General features: G+C 39.9%; 1 protein-coding gene across 3 annotated transcripts in view; it reads left to right on the forward strand.

Moving 5' to 3' along the window:
* Nucleotides 1-7692: 7692 nt before the first annotated feature.
* The window catches only part of LOC133630527 (CD48 antigen-like), a 48986-nt gene continuing 31145 nt past the window's right edge, over nt 7693-25533 (forward strand). The window contains exons 1-3 of one of the 3 annotated variants that reach the window (XM_062022163.1): nt 7693-7912; nt 10539-10829; nt 11043-11291. In XM_062022163.1, the coding sequence (XP_061878147.1) occupies nt 7864-7912; nt 10539-10829; nt 11043-11291 (589 nt within the window). In that variant the 5' untranslated portion in view covers nt 7693-7863. Of the gene's footprint in view, nt 7913-10538; nt 10830-11042; nt 11292-23330; nt 23705-25533 lie in introns of those variants that run through there. The other 2 variants (XM_062022142.1, XM_062022173.1) reach the window with 2 other exon arrangements.

Genomic DNA, 25533 nt, shown 5'->3' on the forward strand with positions numbered 1-25533 from the left:
TTGATGTACAGCTTAAGTTGTTCAACAGTCCGGGGGTCTCCGTTGTGGTCTTTTAGGCTTCATAATGCGCCACACATTTTCAATGGCAGACAGGTCTGGACTACAGGCAGGCCAGTCTAGTACCCGCACTCTTTTACTATGAAGCCACGTTGATGTAACACGTGGCTTGGCGTTGTCTTGCTGAAATAAGCAGGGGCGTCCATGGTAACGTTGCTTGGATGGCAACATATGTTGCTCCAAAACCTGTATGTACCTTTCAGCATTAATGGCGCCTTCACTGATGTGTAAGTTACCCATGTCTTGGGCACTAATACACCCCCATACCATCACACATGCTGGCTTTTCAACTTTGCGCCTATAACAATCCGGATGATTCTTTTCCTCTTTGGTCCGGAGGACACAACATCTCCAAAGTTTCCAAAAACAATTTGAAATGTGGACTCGTCAGACCACAGAACACTTTTCCACTTTGTATCAGTCCATCTTAGATGAGCTCAGGCCCAGCGAAGCCGACGGCGTTTCTGGGTGTTGTTGATAAACGGTTTTCGCCTTGCATAGGAGAGTTTTAACTTGCACTTACAGATGTAGAGACCAACTGTAGTTACTGACAGTGGGTTTCTGAAGTGTTCCTGAGCCCATGTGGTGATATCCTTTACACACTGATGTCGCTTGTTGATACAGTACAGCCTGAAGGATGGAAGGTCACGGGCTTAGCTGCTTACGTGCAGTGATTTCTCCAGATTCTCTGAACCCTTTGATGATATTACGGAGCGTAGATGGTGAAATCCCTAAATTCCTTGCAATAGCTGGTTGAGAAAGGTTTTTCTTAAACTGTTCAACAATTTGCTCACGCATTTGTTGACAAAGTGGTGACCCTCGCCCCATCCTTGTTTGTGAATGACTGAGCATTTCATGGAATCTACTTTTATACCCAATCATGGCACCCACCTGTTCCCAATTAGCCTGTTCACCTGTGGGATGTTCCAAATAAGTGTTTGATGAGCATTCCTCAACTTTATCAGTATTTATTGCCACCTTTCCCAACTTCTTTGTCACGTGTTGCTAGCATCAAATTCTAAAGTTAATGATTATTTGCAAAAAAAAAATGTTTATCTGTTTGAACATCAAATATGTTGTCTTTGTAGCATATTCAACTGAATATGGGGTGAAAATGATTTGCAAATCATTGTATTCCGTTAATATTTACATCTAACACAATTTCCCAACTCATATGGAAACGGGGTTTGTACATACAAATACACATATACTCACATACATACCGTTATTCATACATACATACATAGGTACCTACGCTCCCACATACATACACAAATACAGTACATACCTACATACTCAAAGTTTGTACATCCACACGCACATTCACGGTAAAAAACATACATATACACATACTGTACATATACATTCACTGTACAACAGAGGTGTGGACTCGAGTCACATGACTTGGACTCGAGTCAGACTCGAGTCATGAATTTGATGACTTTAGACTCGACTTGACAAAATGTAAAGAGACTTGCAACTCGACTTAGACTTTAACATCAATGACTTGTGACTTCACTTGGACTTGAGTCTTTTGACTTGACATGACTTGCTACTTTCCCCAAAACCCAAAGCTTAAAAAGTTATTTGGGAGCGCTCCGTAGCTTTCATTTTGTACGTGTCTGTCTATCAGCGTGTGTGCTGCTTGTCAGCGTGTGTGCTCTCATTACAACAGCCAATCAAATTAGTTATACATTGTTTTCATCACACAGCATTCAGCCAATCAAATTGCAGGACAACCACCGAACAAGAATTGTCAAACAATGCGGCAGAGAGAAACAATTATGCCAAAGTTGGTTTCGTTCGGGTATTAAAACTACCATCCATCCATCCATCCATCTTCAACCGCTTATCCGGAATCGGGTCGCGGGGACAACAGCTCCAGCAAAGACCCCCAGACTTCCCTCTCCAGAGCAACATTTGCGACTTCCTCCTGGGGAATCCCGAAGCGTTCCCAGGCCAGAGAGGAGATGTAATCCCCCCATCTGGTCCTTGGCCTGCCGGGGGGCCTCCTCCCAGTGGGACGTGCAACAAGGACCTCCCTAGGGAGACGCTCGTGAGGCATCCGCACGAGATGCCCGAACCACCTAAGCTGGCTCCTTTCCAAGCGAAGGAGCAGCGGCTCTACTCCGAGTCTCTCTCGGGTGACTGCACTTCTCACCCTATCTCTAAGGGAGATGCCAGCCACCCTTCTGAGGAAACTCATTTCGGCCGCTTGTATCCGCGATCTTATTCTTTCGGTCATTACCCACACTTCATGACCATAGGTGAGAGTAGGAATGTAGATAGCTCGGTAGACCGAGAGCTTTGCCTTCTGACTCAGCTCCCGTTTCGTCACAACAGTGCGGCAGAGAGACTGCAATACTGCCCCAGCTGCTCCGATTCTCCGGCTGATTTCCTTCTCCATCTTTCCCTCACTCGTGAACAAGACCCCGAGATACTTAAACTCCTCCACCTGGGACAGAGTCCTGTCCCCTACCCGGACTGTACAAACCATCGGTTTCCTGCTGAGAACCATGGCCTCAGATTTGGAGATGCTGATCCTCATTCCAGCCGCTGAACACTCGGCTGCGAACCGATCCAGTGAGAGCTGAAGGTCACGAACCGAAGGTGCCATCAGGACCACATCATCTGCAAACAGCAGTGACGCAACCTTTAGCCCCCCGAGACGTATACCCTCTCCGCCATGGCCACGACTCCGCCTAGAAATCCTGTCCATGAAAATCACAAACAGGATAGGTGACAGAGCGCAGCCCTGGCGGAGACCAACCCCCACTGGAAACGGATCCGACTTACATCCAAGCACCCGGACACAACTCTCGCTTTGGTTGTACAGAGATTGGATGGCCCTCAGCAGGGTTCCCCTCACTCCGTACTCCCTCAGCACCTCCCACAAGATCTCCCGAGGGACGCGGTCATACGCCTTCTCCAAATCCACAAAACACATGTAGACTGGATAGGCATACTCCCAGGCCCTCTCCAGGATTCCCGCAAGCGTAAAGAGTTGGTCAGTTGTTCCACGACCAGGACGGAATCCACATTGCTCCTCTTGAATCTGAGGTTCGACTATCGGCCGGACCCTCCTTTCCAGTACCTTGGCGTAAACTTTCCCAGGGAGGCTGAGTAGTGTGATACCCCTGTAATTAGCACACACCCTCTGGTCCCCCTTTTTGAAAAGGGGAACCACCACCCCAGTCTGCCACTCCCTCGGCACTGTCCCGGACTTCCACGCAATGTTGAAAAGGCGTATCAACCAAGACAGCCCATCAACACCCAGAGCCTTCAGCATTTCTGGACGGATCTCGTCAACCCCCGGAGCTTTGCCACTGTGGAGTTGTCTAACTACCTCAGTGACTTCACCCCGAGAGATCGACGTCGATCCCCCATCATCCTCAGGCCCTGCTCCTATCAGGGAGGGTGTGTCTGATGTATTTGGGTTCAGGAGTTCCTCAAAGTGCTCTTTCCAACGCCCTACGACTTCCTCACTTGAAGTCAGCAAAGTCCCATCCTTGCCGTACACAGCTTGGATGGTTCTCTGCTTCCCCCTCCTGAGGTGCCGTATGGTCTTCCAGAACAGCTTTGGTGCCGCCCGATAGTCCTTCTCCATGGATTCCCCGAACTGCTCCCACACCCTCTGCTTAGCCTCGTCCACAGCCACGGCCGCTGCCCTTCGGGCCCGTCGGTACCTTGCAACTGCCTCCGGAGTCCCCTGGGATAACATACCCCGGTAGGACTCCTTCTTCAGTCGGACGGCTTCCCTGACCACCACTGTCCACCAGGGTGTTCGAGGGTTACCGCCCCTTGAGGCACCTAAGACCTTCTGGCCACAGCTCGCAGCTGCAGCTTTAGCAATAGAGGCTTTGAACACTGCCCATTCCTGTTCAATGTCCCCAACCTCCACAGGGATGGCAGAGAAGTCCCGCCGGAGGTGGGAGTTGAAGTCCTTCCGGACAGAGGACTCCTCCAAACGTTCCCAGTTCACCCGCACTACACGCTTGGGTTTGCCAGGTCTGTCCAGAGGTTTCCCCCGCCATCTAACCCAACTCACCACCAGATGGTGATCAGTTGACAGTTCAGCCCCTCTCTTCACCCGAGTGTCCAAAACATACATACGGCCTCAGATCAGCTGATACGATTACAAAATCGATCATTGATCTTTGGCCTAGGGTGCTCTGGTACCAGGTACACCTATGAGCATCCTTATGCTTGAACATGGTGTTTGTTATCGCAAGTCCGTGACTAGCACAGAAGTCCAATAACAATCCACCACTCAGGTTCAGATCAGGGAGACCGTTCCTCCCAATCACGCCAGTCCAAGTATCACTGTCATTGCCCACGTGCGCGTTGAAGTCCCCCAGCAAGACTATGGAATCCCCTGCCGGTGCCCCATACAGGACCCCATGCAAGGTATCCAAGAAGGCTGAATACTCTGAACTCCTGTTTGGTGCGTATGCACAAACAACAGTCAGAGTTTTCCCCCCTCCAACCCTAAGGCGAAGGGAGGCGACCCTCTTGTCCACTGGGGTGAACTCCAACGTACAGGCACTCAGCCGGGGACTCGTGAGTATCCCCACACCCGCCTGTGCCCTCACGCCCTGAGCAACTCCAGAAGTGAACAAGGTCCATCCCCTGTCCAGGAGTGTGGTTTCAGATCCCTTGCTATGCGTAGAGGTAAGCCCCACCAGATCCAACCGGTAGCGCTCCACCTCTCGCACCAGCTCAGGCTCCTTCCCCACCAGCGTAGAGACGTTCCACGTCCCGAAAGTCAGCCTCTGCTGCCCCGAATTGGTCCGTCTGGAGCCTCCACTTTCACTGCCATCCACTTGGCAGCGCACCCGACCCCACTAAAACTACGACTTGGTCAACAAAAAACGAATTGCGTATGCAAATCACGTAGTTCGAATATTACAGACGGAGACGCAACAACTTCCAACTTCGTTCGACATTTGAAGTTGCACAAAGAGGGGTAAGTTTTGAATGTAAGCTAACGTTTATTGGCTAAGTAACATGACTTTTATTTGCTGTGTAGTTAAATCAGTGAGGCTGTAAACTCACTGCTAACGTTATAACCATAGACATGTTTTAAGGGTACGCAGCATTGAGCGCTACTGCCTACTGGCGCAGACGAGACGCGGGGCCGCCATCTTGGAGTGGTGATCCGCTCCACTAGTGCAATTCATTTGTCAGGAACAATGAACTGTCAGCGCATTTAATTCATCTTACCTCACTGAATACCACTGATTTTCACGCGTTTTTTTGTCATACGTGTAGCTATGATAACGGATACATGTTTTGGCAAGTTTTATTATTCATAGTTTGCTTAACAGTAATATAATATTCTTATACGCTATAAGTGACCAGACGTCCGAGATTAAAACTGGGAATATAATCCCAGAGAAGGGGGAAAAAACGGTAAGCTATTTTTAAATTGAAGAAACAATATGATTAGGTTATATATACATGCGTATATCCTACATAAACAATGTATGAATACATTAGATATCTATATATCCTAGGGACCTATAGACTGTATCTCTGTTGCTGCAGCATCAGAGAGTTTATTCTGTCTTGACACTTTGTATTGATATTTTGTATTACATTCTTCCCTTAAATGATCATGTTTACAGTGATTGTTATGTATGTATTTTTTATGTATGTCGCTTTGGATAAAAGCGTCTGCCAAATACTTAAACATATATAAACACCTGAAAGTTTTTATATCAGCTAAAACCACCAATTTGTTTCACTACATTCAGAATAAAACCAAATGCTGTTTTACCCAACAATGTTAGTATTTGAATATTGTTACTTGAAGACTTATTCCTGGTTACAATTATACTGTTAAGAAAGTATTGTCTTATATTTTGCCTAAAATGAGAATGCATCATAATCAGTGGCGGCTGGTGAATTTTGTTTTAGGTGGGGCTGAAAGTTTGTAAACCAAACCCCTGTAGGGGTGTCATCCTCCCCCAGAAGATTTATTTGTGATTTTCACATACAAATATTGAATATCTTTGCTCCTTCTCAACTCTGTGGTAATATTATTTTCATAAAATACAACCAATAGTATGTTAATGTTTGTTTTTGCAAATGTGTTTATTCTGTAAAGGAATGAGTTAAATGTTTAAAATTGTTTAAACTATTAAAATTACTGTTAATAGTGCTATTATGAATTGCTATGTCAGCACTATTTTTTTTCTTGCAATTTCAAATGCACTTGTTTTAATAAATAAATACAGCGTTTTAAAAGCATACACAATCTGTGTAAAAATATTAGTATGTGGTTAAAAGGACTTGAAAGGACTCGAAACTCAAAATGCAGGACTTGGGACTCGACTTGAGACTTTCCTGTCTTGACTTTGGACTTGACTCGGGACTTGCCTGTCTTGACTCGGGACTTGACTCGAGACTTGAGGGCAAAGACTTGAGACTTACTTGTGACTTGCAAAGCAATGACTTGGTCCCACCTCTGCTGTACAAACATACATATACACACACTGTACATATACATTCATTGTACAAACATACATATACACATACTGTACATATACATTCACTGTACAAACATACATATATGCATACTGTACATATACATTCACTGTACAAACACATACACACATACTGTACATATACAAGTACATATACATACATACACTCATACACATAATCACGTTTCATCAAACATATGTTAACGTTGTTGCCCTAGGGTAAACTGGGTAACACATGGCACACTGACAAAGCTTAACCTAATGTTACTATAACAATCTACAAGGTTAATATAGGTTGCTTCTCTTTCTTCCCCTCCATTTTTCTGCATTCTTTCGTACCTCTAGTTATCATTACGTATATGTATTGTTGCATTTGAACAACTGTATTGTTCATAATAGAGGTAAATTATTGGTATTGTTCATGATCAATAGCGCTATTTCTATTGGTATTTGTATTGCTCCATTTGTAGTGTAATAATACTGATTGTCATTTCTGTATTCTTTTTTATTTTACGCTAACTGCTTCTTTGCTATCACTTTTACCATCATATTTGTACATATCCTATTTGCTGATGTTGCTCTATTGTTGTTGTGTTTGCTGTTGTTGTTTTTGTCTCTCTGTCTAATCCCCCTCTTGTCCCCACAATTTCCCCCTCTGTCTTCCTTTTTTTCCTCTTTCTATCCCCTCCTGCTCCGGCCCGGCTGCACCAAATGATAATATAAATACATTTAATAAAGTCAAATACAAATAAGACAACAAGAGAAGTATCCTACACTTCTCTTTAGTAAAGTAAATCTGAACAGTCGATATGGGCATCTACATCTACTATATGATTTGCCTGAGAAGCTGGACAGGACATAAAAAAGAAAAAAGACCAAAAAAAGACTTTAAGTGTACGTCTACTTGGACGTTGGAGTCTGCAAGAAAAGTTTGATGATGATTTACAGTGAACTTTAATCTTGATAAGCACACAAGCACATAAAAAAGATATCATGCAGACCTTTTTTCAGATTAAAACATCTAGTTAGCAATTTGTCAATGTTAGAATACACAACTCTGATGTTAAGTATAAGAAACAAGTTAGATCTCTAACATTTTTAAAATCAGCTGTTTCATATACTTTACGAGTTTTAACATACCATAAATGCTCTGGCTATGCTCTTATTTTGAAAATCAATTGATAAGAAACTCAGGTGTTGTAGTTTATATTGCTTTCACTTTGAGAAATCAAACCCAGTTGACCTGCTGTGTTCAGTGAGAAGTTATCAAAAGACAGCAAACTAGTTTGGTAAAATTGGTGAAAAAGAATCGTCTATAATGGACTACCAACATGTTCTGGTCTATTTCATGTGGACTTTCACTGCAGGTAAGTTCTGATGTTGTGTTTCCTATAATTCTTTATAAATGTAGTCTTTGTACAAATAGAAAGAAGATCAGATGTTGTGTTGTGTTGCACCTGTTGTGTGTTTTGCTACAAAACTAAATATTGTTCTACACAAAGTCTTGTTGAACACATTTAACTTCTCTTTGTAAATCTCATAATGGACTTGGAGCTCTGCAACCTTTTTCTGTGCCCAGACCAAGTCTTCATTTCTCCATTCTAACCTTGACAGTAGCAATGGTATCCAAAACATTGACAACACTTGATGTACAAAAGTTCAACAGATCATCAACATTAACATACGGGGCGTTTTCAAACTTAATCATTTCCACAAACTGTGTCCGTATGCTGTCATTTATTAGTCTTACCCGAACAACCGCAGACCTAATTGCTGGTTTGGGTCCACCGACAAGTCAAAAACTATAATAACGCTATGTTCTGCTCAGTGGCCTTGTGGTTAGAGTGTCCGCCCTGAGATCTGTAGGTCGTGAGTTCAAACCCTGGCCGAGTCATATTAAAAACTATTTTAAAAAAATGGGACCCATTACCTCCCTGCTTGACACTCAGCATCAAGGGTTGGAATTGGGGGTTAAATCACCAAATATGATTCCTGAGCCACCACTGCTGCTCACTGCTCCCCTCAACTCCCAGGGGGTGAACATGCGGATGGGGCAAATGCAGAGTAATTCCAACACTTTTTAACATTTTATTTTTGAACATTAAAAAGTGCAGGTTACAAAAGCTGCTTTTTGAAAAACCACAGGTAACATGTTAATTGTTAGTATGGTAATGACTCTCATTACAATCGTGCAAAGTACATAATGATGTGTTTATACACGTTAAAGCAGGGGTCACCAACGCGGTGCCCGCGGGCACCAGGTAGCCCGTAAGGACCAGATGAGTAGCCCGCTGGCCTGTTCTAAAAATAGCTCAAATAGCAGCACTTACCAGTGAGTTGCCTCTATTTTTTAAATTGTATTTATTTACTAGCAAGCTGGTCTCGCTTTGCCCGACATTTTTAATTCTAAGAGAGACAAAACTCAAATAGAATTTGAAAATCCAAGAAAATATTTTAAAGACTTGGTCTTAACTTGTTTAAATAAATTCATTATTTTTTTTTACTTTTCTTCTTATAACTTTCAGAAAGACAATTTTAGAGAAAAAATACAACCTTAAAAATGATTTTAGGATTTTTAAACACATATACCGTAATTTCCGGACTATAAGCCGCACCTGACTATAAGCCGCACCAGCTAAATTTAGGGGAAAATACAGATTGCTCCATATATAAGCCGCACCCGACTATAAGCCGCAGGGTTTTGATGTGTAATTAGCGTAGTATATAGGGGTTCCTGCTACCACGGAGGGGATTGTCGGGACAGAGATGACTGTTTGGGAACGCAAAGCGTCCCATTTATTAACAATAAATCTTTCAATCATTCAATCAAACTGTCACATCTTTGACATGGCGAACAGCATTCGTGCAGAGTACAAATAATACAACGGTGCAAAGTAATACAAAGTGCTCGCCTGTACGTTATCAAAATAACCAGCCTACCGGTATATGAAAAGTCAGTCTTTAATCATTGTGTCATCGTCTTCCTCCTGCGTACTAAAACCACCGAAATCCTCTTCGTCGGTGTCGGAGAAGAACAGGCCGTAAATAAGCCGCACCCTTGTATAAGCCGCAGGGACCAGAACGAGGGGAAAAAGTAGCGGCTTATAGTCCGGAAATTACGGTACCTTTTTACCTTTTAAATTCCTTCCTCTTCTTTCCTAACAATTTAAACCAATGTTCAAGTAAATTTATTTTTTTTATTGTAAAGAATAATAAATAAATTTTAATTTAATTCTTCATTTTAGCTTCTGTTTTTTCAACGAAGAATATTTGTGAAATATTTCTTCAAACTTATTATGATTAAAATTCAAAAAAAAATATTCTGGCAAATCTACAAAATCTGTAGAATCAAATTTAAATCTTATTTCAAAGTCTTTTGAATTACTTTTAAAATGTTTGTTCTGAAAAATCTAGAAGAAATAATGATTTGTCTTTGTTAGAAATATAGCTTGGTCCAATTTGTTATATATTCTAAAAAAAATTGTAGATTGGATTTTAACCTATTTAAAACATGTCATCAAAATTCTAAAATTAATCTTATTCAGGAAAAATTACTAATGATGTTCCATAAATTCTTTTTTTAATTTTTTCAAAAAGATTCGAATTAGCTAGTTTTTCTCTTCTTTTTTTCGGTTGAAATTTGAATTTTAAAGAGTCGAAATTGAAGATAAACTATGTTTCAAAATTGAATTGTCATTTTTTTCGTGTTTTCTCCTCTTTTAAACCGTTCAATTAAGTGTAAATATCATTAATTATTAATAATAACATTGAGTTAAAGGTAAATTGAGCAAATTGGCTATTTCTGGCAATTTATTTAAGTGTGTATCAAACTGGTAGCCCTTCGCATTAATCAGTACCCAACAAGTAGCTCTTGGTTTCAAAAAGGTTGGTGACTCCTGCGTTAAAGTCTCTTGTGTTTTGTTTATAAAAAAGGGTCTTAATGGTGCACCACTACAACTGAAGACTTTCTATCTGTTTATGTCCCTTTCACAGTTTCTGCACAGGATGTGAAATATTTCCTGAAGGGTCAGGACATACACTTGAGGCCATCCATCTCTGAACGACCTATTGAATCCATCTGGGTACATAATGGAAATGAAGTGGTATGGTTTACTGGCACGGAGGACTATGTGTATTCTTCATACAAGAACAGAATCACTCTGGACCGGGTCTCTGCAGAACTCACCATCAAAAACGCCACATATGAAGACAGTGGAGTCTATCTCCTAGAAATGAACATAAACAACGAGCCTGATACTTTCCAGTGTACAATTGAAGTTATAGGTAAGTTTACATTTCCATTCATAAATATTTTAACACAAATATTGAGCACTATAAATATTAACTTGTCTAATCTAGGTTCATTGACAATAGTGTTGATTGTGTTACATTTGAGCTCAAATGTGAACACGACTCAACACTACATGAACCTCCACCCCAAAAACAAACAAAAAAAACATCTGACCTCATGTTGACCATCCTTCTGTTTTCTTACAGACAAAGTATCCAAACCCAACATATCCTGTGAGATGAGCGACACAAAGCAGGCGACACTTGTGTGCTCAACAGAGTCCAAACATCCTCATTTATTAAAGTTTAAGTGGAGCTCACCAGGAAAGGAGCAGACTGGACCAAATTTAAAAATAACTGTCAGGAATGAAGATGATGATCAAGTTTATCGTTGTGATGTCAGCAACCCTCTGACCAATGAAACGGCTTCATTCACCGCTAAGGACTGCTTCCTGGGTAATTATAATCAATAATGATGGCTGTGAAATGGTGGTTGTACATATTTAAACCTTATATTGGATATAATGTACTTTGAAAAGTTGATTTGAGTTCGACTTTTGTTTTTCTGTGCAGGTAAAAGATCAGATGCTGTACTGATTATCATATTAGTCTGTATCTTCATTCTGGTCATCATCTTGTGTTGTGTTTTATGCATCCATCCATCCATCCATTTTCTACCGCTTATTCCCTTCGGGGTCATAAAACGTCAATATCTAAAAGGTACAGAGACTCGACATGACAAAAGACAATCAATCGATCAATCAAAGTCATATTAGTTATTTATTTATTTAAATGTAATTAATACCTTTTTGGGATGTTAGTTTCCTTACCTCACTAAGGTGATTGGAATGTAATTATCTTTGTGTTGTTGTTTCAGTGTCCAAAGAGCGTGATGAAAACACATCCTCCTTAGACCAAGTACTCACTCTTCCCTCCAATCAGAATAAAATAAATGAAAAGTGGAACCCAGGTAAACTAAGTCATTACACTTATTGTGTTCTGCTTCATGATATTTTTCATCCTGTTTCAGAATGTTTTGCATTTTTACCTTTTTTTGGTGTGTTTTAGGATTGAACGTGTTGACTGAGGATGAGGAGATGGATTCAGAAGGAGCCATGCTACTCACTGCTTCTGTTCCTGCACTTCATTCCTCTTCAACACACTTAAACACTATCACTGAACTTTCAGATACCAGCAATGATCAGCAAGTTCATCCGAAAAATTCAGAGGAAAATGTGAAAAAAGATGACTTACTGAGTGGAGAGGCACTCAGTGACTGGGAGGGCAAAAGCCACATGAGACGAAGACACTCTTGGACAGGAACCAGTTTTACATATGACAGAAATGCACATCTCAATAATAGGAAATATCAGAGGGAGAGAATAGAGACACTTCCTTTGACCGAATTAACAGACAGTTTGAACTGTGAACTTCTTGAAGCAAAAATGGAGGTTAGCAACATGACCTGTCATCAACTTACAACATTCTAACGTCTCTCCCCAGAAGAATGTCTCACATCTGAAGAAACTTGTCACTAACAGACCCTTTGTCACCCCGGAGGGGATGACCTGTCGTTATTACCTGTCACAAGTGCTAAGAAAGGACTCGTGTGTAAACACACACACCAGAGACATAAACATGGGAACTCTCCAACTCACAAGAAGTCCGTTTGTCCCAATTCAACTTTTGTAAATTACATGAGTGTGTAAGTGTCATTGAAATGTCTCAAAACAAAAAGGGTAAACATTTTGTTCCAACAGTTAGAAATTATGTATATTTCTGTTTGTGAAAATGATTATATTTTTTGAAATGTGATGATGTTTGTTTCTATGCATAAGATGTGATTATTCTGTTGCTGTCAATACGTGGACTTTAGGGTGTTGTGTTTTCCCAGAATGCAAAGGAAAGTTAGCGCGAGCAAGGCGTGAAGGTAGGTACATGATTTAATAATGACTATAAAAAGGAATAAACAAAAGGCGTGCACAAGGCGGAAGTACAAAAACGTGGCTAATGAAACAAAAACTTGCACAAAGGCAAAAACTATAAACATGAAATATACAACACTTACTGTGGCATGAAAAACGTGCATGGAACAATGGCTTGGAATGACAGGTAGCAGAGGTAGAAAGTATAATGTCACCAGGACGATCAACAGAAAAAGACAGGCTTAAATAACAGTGACATGATTAGTGACAGGTGTGCGAGTGCAAAACGTGAGACAGGTGCGTGACATGAGGACAGGTGAAAACTAATGGGTTGTCATGGTGACAAGGCAAGGGAGTGAAAGCAGGAACTAAAAAGTGTCCAAAAACCAAGCAGAACATAACTAAACAAAAACATGATCACACAGACATGACAGTTGCAAGGTTTTAATACCAGACAATGTTTTGTGTGTTTGTGATGCTGCTATTATTGCAATGTTTGTAGCTGTGTACGATACATACCGTATCACTTCCTTCTCTTCAATGAAAAATGAAGACACATTTAACAATGTAAACAACACATTCATTGTAAACTCAATATGTATTGTTTGTAATGCTACATTATTTGCATTTAACAAAATGATTGCCTTAAAGGGCCTATGTCTTTATTTAGGACATTTTAAAATGATTATTAACTTAGCGAGGAGTAGATTAGATGAAGTAAGTAAAGTGGCCGTCCAGCAACTTCAGGGTTCCAGGTTCGATTCCTGCTCCCACCATCCTAGTCTTGCCGGTGTGCCCTTGGGCAAGACACTTCACCCATCTTGCTCCCACACTGGTGTATGAATGTAAATAAATGTTTGGTGGTGGTCAGAGGGGCAGTAGCCGCTATTTGGCAGCCACGTTTTAGTCAGTCTACCCTGGGGCAGCTGTGGCTACAAATGCAGCTTACCACCATTAATGTGTGGAGAGAATGAATGATGGGTTCTCACTTCTCTGTGAAGCACTATGAGTGTTTATAACAGCCTATCTCAGTTGCATTCAGACAGAAGGCGGGGTACACCCTGGACAAGTCTCCACCTCATCACAGGGCCAACACAGACAACATTCACACACTAGGGCCAATTTAGTGTTGCCAATCAACCTATTCCCAGGTGCATGTTTTTGGAGTAGGGAGTTAGCCGGAGTACCCTGAGGGAACCCACGCAGTCACGGGGAAAACATGCAAACTCCACACAGAAAGACCCGAGGAATCGAACCCAGGACATTCGTATTTTGAGGCATACGCACTTAACCCTTGTTCCACAGTGCTGCCCTAAACTGATGTCTGACACTCTTACGTAAATCCTGAAGGGTATATTTTGGAGAAAAAAAACAACTGTAAGAATAGTATTTTGCCAGTAGGGGGCAGTGTTTATACATTTAAATACTGCATGGAGGTTCCTCTCTATAAATGTCAAAACACAAAAAGTTGACGTAAAGTGGAGAAAAGTATTAAGTTCCTACACATTTAATGATTTTGTTAATGTAGACAATCCATGCAGACTTTCACTTTCACTTATCTGTTGACATCTTTAAAGGTTTAATCTGTGTTTGTCTTTCAAGAAAAAGATGTAGTTAGCATCAAATAGTTTGAAGTAAATGTAAGATTGCTGTGAGATGGACAGTGACTCAGCATTATTTACTAATGGACTACAAACACCTGACCTATTTCTTTACTTTTCCTGTGGTAGGTAAGTTCTGATGGTCATTTGGAGAAGTCTTGTTCATGTGGAGATGAAAACTACCAAGTAGAATTATTATTTTATAGAAATGTCATGTTACATGTTTAATAGAGATATTCTTAGAAGAATGTCATTTTCACATCTTTAGTAGAGATTGTAGTTGCCAACTCCATGAAAAATAAATAACAGACATCTTGTAGACCGACCTGATTGTCTTCACACATACTAGCGTGGTGAATGGTTTTTGGTCTTTTTTTTACATTTGTCTCAACACTTTAATACTATTTGATTCTAACATGAATTTCAATATCTGTTGGTTTGGGTCTAACAGACAAGTCTAAGAAAACACAAAAACTATCCAATAAAGCAGCATCGACAACATTACCAAGACTCTTGGCAATGATCAAATCAAGAGTGTGCACACTGCTGTGGGTGGACTCCTTTACATGCCAGTTAGACCAAACATTTCAAGGACAACACTGAGTTATTTAGCATGCCTATCATTGGCTACATCCACTTGCACATTTAAGTCCCCTGTGATGACCAAACGGTCAAAAACAGTGCACACAAATGAAAGTAATTCAATAAAATAATCAAAAAACAAATTGAATTTTGTAGTGATTTGTAAATAGTAGAAACCCAACATATCCTGTGAGATGAGCGACAATTTAAGAGATGAGTGCCAATTTAAACTGTGTTATTATACCTCGTTGTTCTGCTCTTATTGTGAAAGTCTACTGCTGATGTGTCTCACTAACTGCTTTCACATTTGATAAATCACAGCCTCGTAGACACCTGTGTTGTAACTTATGGGTTATATAGTTCATGTGTGATGATCATTCATAATTTGCATGCTTGATTTAATCGCTGATAAATTGATCTATTATTATTTACCGCTAAAAAAGAGTTAATAGGGAATTGATTTGATTCATACATGTATTTGATATTGATTATTTGAGAAACACTGACACTGAATTGAGTTTTCTACTTCATAGCCTAACAAAGGGTTAACTATAAACTGGAACATGTACCACAATTCCTTGCGGCAAACCGGATTTAAAAAAGCCCGGGAGCAGGTGTAGTTTTTACGAGCCTACTGGAGATGAAAGAAGGACAGATAGCAAGATAAAGGGATAGTTTTGTACCGTTTTGTATGCCCATTTTTTTTCTTATATAAAGTACAACTTTATTACACATTTCCGACGTCCTGTCCAATACTTTGATCGTAGTTAATCTAACTTGTAAATATCAGTTCGGTAGCAGTTCATTAAAAAAACATCAAATTGTAATCAAATAGATTTTTGTGAAAGCTGATCCTCAAGAATGACTCAACATGTCTTCGTTTATTTCATGACTTTCCTCATTTTAGGTAAGTTATGTCATCATGTTTTATAAATACTCTTGTTTTTGTGGTGATAAGAATATATTTTCGATAGAATTCCATGTTGATATGTTTTGTAGGTTGTACAGTTTATTAATATTGGTATTTCTGTAAGGTTGTTGTCAATGATGCATTTATTCATTTACCTTGTTCATACAAGTTTCTTTAAAAGAAAAATTGTTAATATTCCACCTGGCAGTAAATGATAAATGGGTTATACTTGTATAGCGCTTTTGTACCTTCAAGGTACCGGTACTCAAAGCGCTTTGACAGTATTTCCGAAAAACAGTCAGGAACGGAGGCTGTGATGAAGAGAGACGCTTGAGTGCGGACGGCAGGCGGAAGTAAACCAAGGGCGGTGGCTAAACACGTGAGAGTATCCAAATCTTCTTGGCGGTTGTGCATAAACTGTTTTGTGACTGGATCGAGATGGAAGGGGATAGTGACGGGATGTATGAGGAAGGTATGGACGTGGATAGGACTAGAGGGGAGAAAGGAAAGAAGGGGAGCGGAGGGCATGAGGGAAAGTCGAGTGCTAAAAGAGCCCATGAAGAAGATGAAGAAGTAGAAAAAAGGAAAAAGACTATGGAAGATAATTATAGGATTATATATACATTTAAATCAAGTCAAGACATGAATGACATAAGTTTAATGACACTGGTTAAGGGGTTAAAGAAGGACATCGGAGAGGTGGAGATAGCGAAGGTGCTTAGGGACGGGCGACTTTTGATTAAATGCAAAAATGGAGAGCAAAAAAGTAAAGCAATGCGGTTGCAAAAACTGTGCAATAAGATAATCAAGGAAAAAATCGAAGTGGGAGAACGAAAGGGGGCAAGAGGAGTAGTGACAGGAATTCCAAGAGGTGAAAATTTAGAAGAATTGAAAAGACAAATAAAAGGGGGAACTGTCAAGATGTTGACAAGAATGATGGCATATAGAAATGGAGAAAAGATGGAGAGCGAATCAGTATTAGTACAGTTTGTCGAGGAAGTCCTCCCGCAGAGAATCATGATTGGGTTTTTAAGCTTTTATGTTAGAGCTTACGTCCCACCCCCAGTACGCTGCTTCAAGTGCCAACGCTATGGGCACATAGCCAGTGTGTGTCATGCTAAGTTGAGATGTGGAAGGTGTGGAGGGGAGCATGAATATGGACAATGTGGAGATAATGATCTGGTCAAATGTTGTAACTGTGGCAGGAATCACACAGCAGCGTATGGGAGGTGTCATTAGGAAACAGGCAACAGAAGTACAGCAAATCAGAGTAGAAAGAAATATTACATACGCAGAGGCAGTTAAAGTAAGAAATCAAGAAAGTGCAGAACAAGATAGAAGTGAGAATAGTTCAGAACGAGATAGAAGTGGCAATAGTTCAAGTAATAAAAAACAAGAGGCAACAAATACAGGACTTTCTATGGACAAGCTAGTTGTGTTCCTGGCATATGTCATAAACTGTACAGAACAGGCAAGAAATAAAACTGAGAAGATCAAAATAATTGTCAAAGCAGCAGCAAAGTTCTTAAATTTAAAAGAACTATCTTGGGAACAGGTACAAGGTGAACTACAGAGAGTAGACGAGACAGAGTCATGTTACCACAATCCAACGTCATGTTGATTATTCAGTGGAATGCCAGAAGTTTAGTAGCAAACGGACAGGAACTAAAGGGATATATTAATAATATGAAAAATAAACCACATATAATATGTATTCAAGAAACCTGGCTGAAGCCAAAATTGAGCTTTATAATAAAAGGATACGTAACAATACGTAAAGATAGGAATGATGGGCAAGGAGGAGGATGTGCCATATTTATTAAAGAAGACATGCATTATACACTATTAAAAGAAAAACAAGAACTAGAAATAGTAGGGGTAGAAGTATGGAATAATAAAGAAAGATACAAAGTGCTAAACTTCTATAATCCGTGCAAGAAATTACAAATTCATCAACTAGAAAAAATAGTCGAGCACTGGAGTGGCAATATCATTTGGTGTGGTGACTTTAATGCACATAGCACAATGTGGGGTGAAAGGGATGACTGGAATGGGGAAACATTGGAAGCATTTTTGGAGGAAAAAGAACTGGTGTGTGTGAATGATGGGTCGGGAACCAGATTAGATGTAGTTACGGGTAAAGAAACAGCAATAGATTTAACACTGGTGTCACAAGGGTTAGCAGGAAAGGTAGAGTGGGAAGTAAATAAAGACAGCACTATAGGAAGTGATCACTACCCAATCTTCATTCACATAAACATAAACCAAAGGACAGAAAGCACTAAAAAAGAAGGAAGATGGAAGTATAATCTCGGTGATTGGGGACAATTTAGGGAAAGTACCGACATGACATTAAAGGAAGTGGATATAAATCAAGATATTGAACAACTAAATACAGATATTACAAAGTGCATAATAGAAGCAGCCAAAAAAAAGCATACCAAGGAGTAGTATAGGGAAAAGAAGGAAGATTGTGCCGTGGTGGACACAAGCGTGCACAGACGCAATAAAAGAACGGATTAGAGCATTTAGAATATTGAGAAGAACACATAATTTCCAAGATATGATCCAATGTAAAAGGCACCAAGCTAAAGTAAGGTACGTTATTAAAAAGACAAAAAAACACTATTGGAGAACGTTTTGTGAATCATTAAATAGAACTACTCCTTTAGGCCAAGTGTGGGGAATGATCAAGAAAATGTCAGGGATCAGAAGTGAACATAAAAATCATGTGATGAAAGATGGGACACGGTGTGTGGTAGAAAATAAAGAAAAAGCAGAACTTTTAGCAAAGACATTTGTTAAAGTGCACAGTAATGATAATTTGAGAAATGTAGAAAAACAAAAGAAAGAAGAAACAATTAGTTTAAATATTGGGGAAATGGTGGAAGACAATGATAATAGTTTAACCAACACTATAGATATGAAATTTTCTTTGAATGAAATGGTTCGAATATTGAAAAAGGTTAAAAATACAACACCAGGAAAAGACCAGGTGAGTTATCAGATGATGAAAAACTTAAGCAGCATTGGCAAAGAAGTGGTCTTGAAATTATATAATAGGATATACGAAGAAGGGAAATTACCAGCAGAGTGGAAAGAAGCTGTAATAATTCCGATATGCAAACCAGGGAAAGACCCGGAAGAGGCAGGTAATTATAGGCCGATAGCATTGACCTCAAATTTGGGTAAAGTAATGGAAAAAATGATTAATGAAAGACTAGTGTATTATTTAGAGTCAAAAGAAATAATAAAAAACTACCAAAGTGGATTTCGCAAAGCAAGAAACACAAACGACCCAGCAGTGCAGCTGGAAGAGGAAATTAGAAAGGGACAAATAAATAAAGAAAGTATAATTGCAGTATTTTTTGATACAGAGAAAGCTTATGATATGTTGTGGAAACAGGGGTTGCTGATAAAACTAAATATAATTGGGATTAGAGGGAAAATGTATAGATGGATAAAAGACTTCTTAACAAGTAGAAAAATATTAGTAAAAATAGAGAATGAATACAGCAGAGTATATGAAGTGGAAAATGGGACCCCGCAAGGGAGTATAATAAGTCCAGTATTATTTTCAATAATGATAAATGAAGTTTTTAGTGAAGTGGAAGGATTAGTGGATGTGGCACTGTTTGCTGACGATGGAGTGATGTGGAAGAGAGGTAGAAATACTAATCATATAGAAAAGAAGATTCAAAAAGCGGTAAATAAAGTTCAAGAATGGGGAACAGCTTGGGGTTTAAGATTCTCTGTTGGAAAGACAAAAGTCATAAATTTTACAAAGAGGAAAGTACAAAACAAGATCCAAATTAAACTCTATGGAGAAAATATAGAAGAGGTACAAGTATTTAAATATTTGGTTATATGGTTTGATAAAAATATTAACTGGTCAACCCACATCAGCAAAATAGTGGAGAAAAGTAAAAAGGTGTTAAATGTAATGAGGGCTTTGAGGGGTAAAGACTGGGGGGCTGATAGGCAGACATTGAAAGCAATATATATCAGTTTAATACGATCTGTTATTGATTATGGATGCATTATTTATCAATCTGCTGCAAAAACATTACTTGGGAAAATAGACAGGATCCAATCACAGGCTTTAAGATTATGTTGTGGAGCTACTAAATCTACCCCAGTTGCAGCATTACAAGTAGAGATGAATGAAAAACCTTTAGATATGAGGAGAGATCAACTGTCAGTAGTTTATTGGGCAAACTTAAAAGGGTCCAAGCAAGGACATCCAACCCATCAAGTACTATTAAACTGCCAAGAAAAAGAGAAGAAAAAAATGAATAGTTTTGGGTGGATAATAGGAGACAGATGTAATAAAGTTCAAATTGATAATATTAAAGTTATCCCTACAGTACCAATCCCCGCAATACCACCGTGGATGTATGAAAACCCAAATGTAAACATGCAATTACTAAAGAATAGAAATTTAAATAGTTACCAGATAGAACAATGGATTGAGGAAACGTTTTTAGACAACATCATGGTGTACACAGATGCATCAAAAACTATAAATAATAAGGCAGGAGCAGCAGCTGTTATTCCACAAGGAAACATAGTATTAAATAAAATAATTAGTGATAAATTATCTGTTTTTACGGGAGAATTGGTAGCAATTTATGTGGCAATTAATTGGATAGAAGAAAATAAAGCAAGAAAAGCAGTCGTGTGCTCGGACTCCAGCAGTGCATTGACTAGCATAAAAAACATTGCGTCAGAAACAAGACAAGATTTAGTTTATGAAATAGTTCAGGCAGTCTACAGAATAAATAAAGCGGGAGGTGTGGTAACATTTCTTTGGGTTCCTGCTCATGTAGGAGTTGAGGGGAACGAATTAGCTGATAAGTACGCAAAACAAGCAAGCACTAAAACAGAAGTAAACATGGAGATTAAGCACAGTAAAGAAGAAGTGAAGAACATCATTAAGATAGAACACAATAAAAAGTGGCAGGATAATTGGAATAAGGAAACAAAAGGTAGAGAGTATTGCAAAGTCCAGAGGAGAGTAGGTGTAATGAGAGGAGGAATACAAATAGGAAGGAAGAAGACATTATTACTAGAATGAGATTAGGACATACATATCTAAATAGTTCATTGAAATTGATGGGGAAACATGCTACAGGACTGTGTGATTCTTGCCAACAGATAGAAAATGTAAGACATGTTTTAATACATTGTAGAAAATATAATAGAGAAAGGGAAATACTGGGAAATAGGTTAGCGAAAGAGAATATTAGGTTAGCAGTGGAAGATATATTAGGATTGCACTCAGAACACACAGGTTATAAAGCAATACACACATTTTTTAAAAACACTGGGTTAAATAAAAGAATTTAGAGTAGGAATCCACCTCGATCCACACTCCATTACAGTAGGTGGCGGTAATGCTCACCACAAGGTTGCTTGCCAACCGCCATAAAATCACAAGAAGAAGAAGAAGAAGAAGAAGAAGAAGAAGAATTCCTTGCGGCAAACCGGATGTAAAAAAAAGCCTGCAGGTGGACTGTAGTTTTTACGAGCCTACTGGAGATGAAAGAAGGACAGATAGCAAGATAAAGGGATAGTTTTGTACCGTTTTGTATGCCCATTTTTTTTCTTATATAAAGTACAACTTTATTACACATTTCCGACGTCCTGTCCAATACTTTGATCGTAGTTAATCTAACCTGTAAATATCAGTTCGGTAGCAGTTCATTAAAAAAACATCAAACTGTAATCAAATAGATTTTTGTGAAAGCTGATCATCAAGAATGACTCAACATGTCTTTGTTTATTTCATGACTTTCCTCATTTTATGTAAGTTATGTCATTATGTTTTATAAATACTCTTGTTTTTGTGGCGATAAGAATATATTTTTCGATAGAATTCCATGTTGATATGTTTTGAAGGTTGTACAGTTTATTAATATTGGTATTTCTGTAAGGTTGTTGTCAATGATGCATTTATTCATTTACCTTGTTCATACAAGTTTCTTTAAAAGAAAAATTGTTAATATTCCACCAGGCAGTAAATGATAAATGATAAATGGGTTATACTTGTATAGCGCTTTTCTACCTTCAAGGTACTCAAAGCGCTTTGACAGTATTTCCACATTCACCCATTCACACACACATTCACACACTGATGGCGGGAGCTGCCATGCAAGGCGCTAACCCCATCTAGAGGCAAAGGGTGACGTGTCCTGCGCAAGACGTGACTTGTTTTACCGATTCACTACACATGGAATTGTTTCGCGATACCATTTCAAGGACAACACTGATTTCTTTAGAATGCCAGCTGTCTGCTACATCCACTTGCACATTTAAGTCCCACGTAATGACCAAACCGTCAAAAACAGTGCACATAACTAAAAGTAATTCCGTAAAATAATCAAGAAGGCAGCCCGGAGAGCCAATCAACGAGCTTGTGAGCGGTCTAAAGAGACGAGTTTCAGCCTGAGGGGCTTTTTTCCGCCTGGCGCCAGTGTTTGACTTGTCTCCATTTAATAGCGTTACATTATTTTTGGACAGTAAAGAGTGCAGGTGACAAAGACTATGTTTACACTGCAAGCCAAAGTTGTCCAAATCTGATTTTATTTCAATCTGATTTTTTCCAACTGCTTCTTTACACTGCAAGTAAAATGTGATATTTATCAGACTCCAGTGCAAACATGCAAAGGCCCCAATGTGGCCTCGACGTCACTTGCATACACACTTCGATAACGTGAAAATAAAGGAAGTTGACCGGGAGGATGTCACTACTACTACAAAATAAAATAAAAGTCGCAAAACCTTAAAAATTAGTTTTTTTACGTGAAAGTAAATGAAAGTAATATAATGTATGATTGGATGTATATAGTGTAATATATTTGGGAGGGTTGTAATGTGTTTATGGTTGTTAAGTAGAAGAGACAGGGACATAAGTGTGGATCTACAGGAACTTTATTTTTCAACTCACATGTAAGCAAATGTGCCACAGCGTCAATTCCGGCCCTTCTACTATCACTATTTTTTCGGAATGAAAATATATTCATATATTACATATAGCCTATTATTTGCGCACTATTGACAAGTGATGCAACGAAAATGTGGTCGTCTTAAATAAAAATTTTAACCGTAAGTTGAGATGAAATATCCATTTCCGCTGGCGACTGCCTCTTTCCGCGCACACAAATTCATGTAGCTCGCCCAAAGCTGACGAAAAATTCAGATTCAGTTCACATTGCGTTTGGACCGAAGTCACATTTGAAAAGATCAGATTTAAAGCACTTTGGAGCGTTTAGACTGGAAGTAAAAATCAGATCTGTGTCACTTGAGGGCAAAAAAATCTGATTTGGTGTGCAGTGTAAACGGGAACAAAACCTGCATGCCAAAAACTTTGAAAAGGGGCAGGTAACATGTTATTTGTTAGTATGATAATTACTGTCATTACAATCGTGCAAAGTAGATCATGCTGTGGTTATTGGAGCTGAAGTCTCTCTTTTTTGTGTGGTTTTGTTTATAAAAAAGGGTCTTAATGGTGCACCACTACAACTGAAGACTTTCTATCTGTTTATGTCCCTTTCACAGTTTCTGCACAGGATGTGAAATATTTCCTGAAGGGTCAGGACATACACTTGATGCCATCCATCTCTGAACAACCTATTGGAATTTCTTGGCTACATAATGGAAATGATGTGGTTTTGTTTACTGGCACGGAGGACTATGTGCCTTCTTCTTACAAGAACAGAATCACTCTGGACCGGGTCTCTGCAGAACTCACCATCAAAAACGCCACACATGAAGACAGTGGAGTCTATTTCCTAGAAATGGACATAAACAACGAGCGGGATACTTTCCAGTGTGAAATTGAAGTTATAGGTAAGTTTACATTTCCATTCATAAACATTTGAACTCAAATATTGAGCACTATAAATATTAACTTGTCTAATATTAACGAAAAAATAGCGGAAAATAAAAATAACCCACAAAAACTCTGGAAGACGCTGAAACAATTGGGCCACAGCAGTCTCAAAACAATAACCACCAACCTCAATTTGAAAATAAACTGCTCACTCATCACAGACTTATGGAGCCCCAAAAGCAGGGGTCCCAAACATGCGGCCCGCGGGCCAATTGCGGCCCGCGAGACGTTATTGTGCGGCCACCACCTTAATATGAACTTTTAATGTTAGTGTGGCCCGCAAGTTTTATATGAATGGCCCTTGACAGCGCTGTGTGCGGAGCTGAAGCCTTCTTGCCAATCCTCCCAATTTTCACCTGTCAACAATACTGAGGACAACAATATTGAAGACACAAGGTTTAGCGTCCACTTTTTCTACATACAAACAATGTGCCTGCACAGTCACATGTTATATGCGGCTTCAACAGACACACGTAAGTGACTGCAATGCTTACTTAGTCAACAGCCATACAGGTCACACTGAGGGTGGCCGTATAAAAAAAACTTTATCAATGTTACAAATATGCGCCACAATGTGAACCCACACCAAACAAGAATGACAAACACATTTTGGGAGAACATCCACACGTAACACAACATAAACACAACAGCACAAATACCCAGAATTCCTTGTAGCCCTAACTCTTCCGGGCTACAAGAAATCTACCAATCATGGTGTGGTATATGGCTCTCGAGGGCCGAACATTGACGTCACTTGCGTGATGCAAGCAGAGAAACGTTTTGCTGCTTTTCCACGAGACCTGCACGCGGTCTTCCTCCCTCCCTCACTCCCTCGCGCGCTCTCTCTCTCTCTCGCTCTCTCGCTCTCTGTCACTGTGTGTGTCTTTCTCGCTCCCGCCGGTCTGGGCGGGGGAGACGAGCGGTCCGGTAGCTTCCGAAGGACCGAGCGACAATACAAAAGTGTGGTACACTGGACCCCAGCGCTGATACTCCGACAGAGAGTCGCTGGGCGAATCGGACGTGTAACACGTTTGTCGTGATCGGGGCTAATTGTGCTACCGTGACTGTAAACTCCACAGCGAGACCCCCACCTCGCCCCCTCCCGTTGGCTCCAGACAAAGACGATTTTTGTTATTTGGGTCCAAAATACCCCTGCGTTAGTGGAAAAGCGGCAAATGAGTGAAAGCGAGATAAACGCTGCCATGGAGACGAGGGTTGTCTTACGTGCCTGGCTGCAGTCACACCGCGACACCTGTCCGTCAGTAATAAAGTCCCCGATAACCTGGACCAATTCAAACCGTTAATTGTTTTTTTTATTGTTTAATTTGCATTGCCTCACACATATATTTTTATATGACGCCATATAACACTCCGGGAGCCGTCACTTTTTCCCGGTACTTCCCGCCGACCGCGCCGTGTTGCTGTCGGGAGGAAAAGCGGAACGACACACATTGCGGAAATAACATTATTCTCCGTGCGTCGGTTAAATACAAATATATTCCACAATCCCAAACATGTCTTTTTCAAAGCGCGCAGTGAAGAGAAAGGTTAGTGATGAGCAAAGACAATTCCAGGAAAAGTGGGAGATGCAATATTTCTTTGTTGAGCACAGGGGCACCCCGACGTGTCTTATTTGCACAGAGAAAGTTGCCGTGCACAAGAAATACAATTTTAAACGTCATTATACCACTAGACATGCTGAGGAGTATGCAAAATACCAGGGAGATGAGAGAGTGAACCGGGTTGCACATTATGTGTATGTGTATACATTGTTGCTGACTGGAGA

The sequence above is a fragment of the Entelurus aequoreus genome, linkage group LG02 (genome assembly GCF_033978785.1).
Source record: "Entelurus aequoreus isolate RoL-2023_Sb linkage group LG02, RoL_Eaeq_v1.1, whole genome shotgun sequence".
Taxonomy (NCBI): domain Eukaryota; kingdom Metazoa; phylum Chordata; class Actinopteri; order Syngnathiformes; family Syngnathidae; genus Entelurus; species Entelurus aequoreus.